This window comes from Saccopteryx bilineata, chromosome 3, assembly GCF_036850765.1.
Source record: "Saccopteryx bilineata isolate mSacBil1 chromosome 3, mSacBil1_pri_phased_curated, whole genome shotgun sequence".
NCBI lineage: Eukaryota > Metazoa > Chordata > Mammalia > Chiroptera > Emballonuridae > Saccopteryx > Saccopteryx bilineata.
The window spans coordinates 270,007,463-270,013,462 of NC_089492.1; the positions used below are offsets into that span (position 1 = coordinate 270,007,463).

The 6,000-nt window shown below is 42.2% G+C and overlaps 1 protein-coding gene across 1 annotated transcript in view; it reads left to right on the forward strand.

Annotated features, from left to right (window-relative positions):
* Positions 1 to 5,301, forward strand: part of SNRNP40 (small nuclear ribonucleoprotein U5 subunit 40) — a 42,806-nt gene extending 37,505 nt beyond the window's left edge. The window contains exons 9-10 of the mRNA XM_066265104.1: positions 3,796 to 3,899; positions 4,795 to 5,301. Of these exons, the coding sequence (XP_066121201.1) occupies positions 3,796 to 3,899; positions 4,795 to 4,844 (154 nt within the window). The 3' untranslated portion in view covers positions 4,845 to 5,301. The remainder of the gene's footprint in view (positions 1 to 3,795; positions 3,900 to 4,794) is intronic.
* Positions 5,302 to 6,000: the final 699 nt, after the last annotated feature.

Below are 6,000 nucleotides of genomic sequence, written 5' to 3' on the forward strand. Positions count from 1 at the left end.
GTGTCTCCAGGCTTCTCATGTATCCTCTTCATTCAAACTCCTGTATCTTTCTAGTAATCACCTCTTTCTTTAATGCCTATAAACTTTTCCTGGCCCTCTCTCTCTCTTACCTCTCAGGCATAACTAATCTCTCTCTGTTTTGTGCCGTAGTCACACTTTTTACACCTCACTTTCTTTTTTTTTAGAATTTAAAATTTTTTTTTTAAGATTTTATTCATTCATTATGGGGGGGGGAGAGAAGGGGAGGAGCAAGAAGCATCAACTCCCATATGTGCCTTGACCAGGCAAGCCTGGGGTTTTGAACCAGCAACCTCAGCGTTTCCAGGTTGACACTTTATCCACTGCGCCACCACAGATCAGGCCAACACCTCACTTTTATTAAAATTTGTCGCCTGACCTGTGGTGGCGCAGTGGATAAAGCATCGACCTGGAAATGCTGAGGTTGCCGGTTCGAAACCCTGGGCTTGCCTGGTCAAGGCACATATGGGAGTTGATGCTTCCAGCTCCTCCCCCCTTCTCCCTCTCTGTCTCTCTCTCTCTCTCCTCTCTAAAAATGAATAAATAAAATAAATTATAAAATAAAATAAAATCCTATTTGTTAAAAAAAAAAAAAAAATTTGTCACAGCTTACAGTCAGACAAACAGTGGGGCGCCCTCAATACATTATTTGCTCCTAAAGGCCAGGGAATGAGTCTCAGTCATCTCTGAACCCAGGGCTGTGTTTTACCCACTCCAAGCACTTAGAATATGATATGAATGAATTCCTAGCTTAAGGATGGCAGTCAGATTTTACCATGTATATACTGACCTATCCTTGGGAAGGAGACAGGTGGAACAAGGATGTCCAGGAACGAGGCCGTTGGGCCACAGTTGTAGGATGGCAAAGAATGAGGAAGCCCTTTGGTGCCTCACACTGGGTTTAGTTCCCATCTTTCTCCCCCTTTAGAGATTTTTGTGTAACCCTGCTGAAACAGGCGCCTTCTATAAACATGAAGCCTTTTCTTGGCTGGCTTGGGCTTAAACGTGTTCTGGGATCTTCTCCCATTCCGGGCCCTAGCACAGCCATACTGAAGCCTCACTTGGTCTATCCCACACCTTTCTATTTGTGCACATACCTAAAGAGTCCAGAGTTTGCTTACTTTTTTTCCCATGACAAGTTTAATGCCAAGAAAAATGAACATTTATTCGGCTATTTTCTGAGGGGCGGGGTCCAGGTGAAACTCACATTGATGGCTTGAGTCCTGGTGATTTAGAGAGCTGCTGTAAAGAAGGAATTTAAGAGATTTTCAGTTGTCAGGTTACTAAAGGAGGTTTGGAGCAGGTCCACAGCATAAGGTGTCTTTCATTCTGACAGAGTGAGAACCATTCTAAGTATTCTTACATTATTTTTAGCAGAAATACTGTGTCTTTCCTATGTAGTCAAGCTTTTAAATGATATTTGCCTAAGCTTTTTTTCTGAACAGTTCATTTGTACATTGACCCTGATTTTCAATGTCCTGTCTTCCTTCTTTCCCTCCCCACTGTTTCTTTAAACCTTACATGTGGAAGCGTGGCTCTAGTCTGGGGGTGTCTGCCTGTCTACCTGCTGGGGGTTGGCCAGATTTCACAGGCCTCCTCACCAATTAGCCCAAAGTCAGCAAGCAAGCTCTGTTACATAAAGAGCCTGGTTCCTGCTGGTTGTTACCATGCTAAAGTAAGGAGAGGACATGGAACCTCTCTAAATTTAACATCTAATTGGCAGCCATGGAGAGTGAGGCCTTGAACTAAACCTGTGGAGACCTGGGGTTCTGCTGGCCTTTATATACCTGGGAAATGTAACCTTCTCAGAAAACTGTTCAGCCAGGCCTGGATCTGGCACAGTTTCCCTCTCCACTTGCAAATCACCAACCTCACATTTCAACTAGAAACCCTTCAAAAGTTCTACCACAGGCTATGGGAAGATTAGCCAGTCTTTCTGCTATGAGTGCTTTATTCAGCCACTTGATGTCATTTTATCTTTTTTCATTGAATTTATTGGGTGGCACTGGTTCATGTGATTCTGTTTTGATAATGTATCTGTCATAGCAATAGCTATCATTGATTATATTTGCCAGGTATTTAGCATACATTGTCTTATTATTGCTCTCATCCAAGCTGTGACATAGTATTGTCTGCATCCTACAGCCTAAAGAAAGAGCTGCTCAGAGAAGTGAAATAAATAATTGTTTAAGGTTACATAGCTATTAAATAGTTGCATTGAGACTTCAGCCCGGATCTTTCTGACTGCAGAGGGCGTATATATTTTTCACCATGCCACATCACCCTTAGCTGCAATCATGAGGACAGTTATTTGTGCATGGAGGGAACAAGACAGTAGGGATAGCACGAGCATCAGAGCCGAAGAGTCTGGACAGATGGGGTTCCTGCTTCTTGTCCATCTTGCTTAGAACTTTTAGTTAGTTCCTATGGAGCCTAGCTCTTGAGAACTAAATGATATAATTATGAAGCTCTTGTTTATTTGTATTTTAGACTAAAAGTGTTTAATGTCACATCAGAACTAGGCATTTATAAAGGGTGCTTGAGGTATTGAACAAACAAAATGTGTAAATAATTTGTATAACCTGTTTGAAAACCATGAGCCCTTTAAATTTACCAACAGATTATTTCTGCGTGGTCATATGAAGATAATATCTCTTTATCTTACCTTCAGCTTAAAACTTCTTTTTTAGTGTGGGGGGACACAGTGTTTGAGGGTGGTAAGAGAAAGAAGAATACTGGAGTATATTAAAAGTTCTAATTTTAGTTCTACCACTGACGAACTGTATCACATTAAAAAGTCACTGTATTATACTTTTCTTTTTTTTTTTTCCTGAAGCTTGAAACGGGGAGAGACAGACTCCTGCATGCGCCCGACCGGGATCCACCCGGCACGCCCACCAGGGGCGACGCTCTGCTGTGACCAGAGCCACTCTAGCGCCTGGGGCAGAGGCCAAGGAGCCATCCCCAGCGCCTGGGCCATCTTTGCTCCAATGGAGCCTTGGCTGCGGGAGGGGAAGAGAGAGAGACAGAGAGGAAAGAGGTGGGGGGGGGGGGGGGAGAAGCAAATGGGCGCGTCTCCTATGTGCCCTGGCCGGGAATCGAACCCGGGTCCCCCGCACGCCAGGCTGACACTCTACCGCTGAGCCAACCGGTATTGTACAGGGCCTGTATTATACTTCTGTTGTCTGTAAAATGAGTTTATACTAGCTGTTAACTGTTGGCCCCTTCCCATGTTAGAATTGAGTATTCTTTCTGCCCATGAATTCAGTGCAAAATTTGGATCCTGTTTATATAGCACAAATTTCCCATTCCTTCTCTGGCTCTGTGATTTGAATATTATACTACAAATTCAGGTGCCTCTACAACCTAAGCTCCCAACCTACCATGAATTGGGTTACATTTAAAGACATTCCTGGATACATATGATGTTACCTACAGCCTAATTATATGGGGTGATATTTGAGGAACATTTCTCTATGGTGTCTGTAGAGAAATCTGTCTTTCTTCTCCATGTTCTTTCCTATTTCATAAGTTTGTGTTTGAAAATTCCAGTAATGCTTATATTTTTTACTATTCCTATTTATTCACTCCATCGCTCAAGGGCAGATTTATGCCATATTCAAAATCTGTATTCCTAGTTTCTAGAAGTCAGAATACAGTCTAATAAATATGGGGTGATTAAATATATTGTTGCTTCCATTTCCCTTAAAAAGCCATGCTTCCACCCTACCCTCAGCTCTGAAAGGCTTTAGCTTTGTTCTCTGTGATACCTTGCAGGTTCGTGTATGTGTGGGATACCACAAGCAGAAGGATTTTGTATAAGCTGCCCGGCCACGCTGGCTCCATCAATGAAGTGGCTTTCCACCCCGACGAGCCCATCAGTAAGTCTGTCCTGGCTGTGGGGAAAGGGAAACTGGGAATCTCCCAAAGGAGCCCTGAGAATGCAGAGTCAGAGTTTGGACGTCTGTTTGCTGTGAATGTCCATGCAGGTGTTCTTTACGGGTACCATTGACAATCTCGCCATTGTTCTAAGGGGTGAGGGTAGAAGCAGTGTTTCATTTTCTCAGTCTCAGAGGGAGCATGGTTACTCTAGTTCTTTTGAGTTACTTGCTTCAAGTCTGTTTCAATGAAGTATTTGGATTAAAGAATGATATTTCTTTGGATAGTTTTTAAATGTTTGTTTTATTGATTTTAGAGAGAGGAAGGGAAAGATAGACAGAAACGGGAACATCAGTCTGTTTCTGTTTGTGCTTTGACCAGCAATGCCTGCGCTTCCGGACGATGCTAACCAACCGATCTATCTGGCCAGGGCAGAAATGATATTTCTTAATATTCAGATTTAAATTATAACTTAACTCACATTTTATTTGCTACCTAGTCATTTTGTAAACTAAGTAGTGGGCCTTGAATTTAAGGAGAAAATGTAACTTTTCTAGTGCTAATAAGCACATTTCCAAAATGACTAGCACAGATACTGATTCTTCTTTTCTAGAATGACTGGAAAGGTATTTTTCTTAGGGTTTGACTGACAGGAGACATCAGGATTTAGAGCCTGATCATGTATCCATAATACCATTCACCCTCATGGTTTTGAGAGGGCGTGGATTGAAAAGCAAGGCTACAGTTTGCTGTGAATGGTGTTCAGGAAGAGGGGAATTTAAGCTAAATCCAGTTGCTCTGTTATACCAAAAATTGGCTCTTGAAATAGAGCTCTTGAGTGCAAGCCTCCTTGACCTTCCATTATTGCCGTTACCTTTCTCTGTTCTCTTGCCCTAGTTCTCTCAGCATCCAGTGACAAGAGACTGTACATGGGGGAGATTCAGTGAAGATAAGAGGTTGAAGACTCCAAGGCTGCTTGACCTCAGACAGCACCAGTGGCATCAAATGATGCCCAGGCCAGCGTCCTCCCTTCAGATGAAGATCAAAAAACTAGCAGGAGGTGGCCATATTCCAACAGCCACGTGTGTATCATTTCATCAGGATGAGTAAGGCAAGCTGACGTTGGCTCTCAAAACCACCTGCCAGACTTCAGGGACTGTTTAGTTTTTTCTTCTTCACTTTTTTTATTTTTTTATTTTATTTTTTCTAAAAAAGAAGTTTCTTCAAAGGGACAGACATTGGTTAGTGTGTTTTTTATTATCTAATCCAAGCTGAAGACAGGGAATGTGACTGAAATTTGTTGGGAATTTTTTTTTTAATTCAGTAACTGGCTTGTATATTTTGTTTTCTGTGTTCCTCTGAGTCATTTTGTATTAAAAGCCAAATAGATGCCTTTTTACAAGAGCCGTGTAGATTGGATTTATTGCTGTCCTTTCTTTGATGTATGGTCACTGTAAAGCTGAGCAGGACGTGATGTGGACTGGTGATGCAGTCCAGTTAAACTTCTGGCGACTGCAGTGTTCGGGGCTTTTTTTCCCCTTCTGTGTGTTTTTAGATTTATTCACTCCCATGAAAGTGACAGAGAATAATTGTCAGTAACAAATACAGCTCTCCTCTTAGAAACATAGCAGTAAAGAGGTGATAACTAAGGTCTGAAAGCACCTTGTTTACTTTTACATGATTTTAATGAACAAGATCTGTGTCTACTCTGCCTCCTGCCAAAAAATAAACAGAAAGCACACAGAAGAACACCACTTTTCTGAGCAGGGTTCCTACACTCAGGGTTCCTACATTGGGCAGATTTGGGGCACTCTCAGATGGCAGAAATGACACAGGCTGGAAGGCTGCATCGAATCCAACTTAAATGTAATATGAGAAAGTTTAGTATAACTGGGCCATGACATTGAGACTTCTTTATGATCCTGCTTACTTGTCTCTCTTTCTTAAATCGACAGTGGTATTAAGAAATGCTGTTAATTGTCTTCTGCCCCCAAGACAGGGTACTGTCTCTCTGAATCACTGGGAGACTGTGCCAAGCACACAAAGCTGCACTGATGGATTCCATCTGACACCTGGGAGTGGAATGTGTCCTTTCTGAATCTC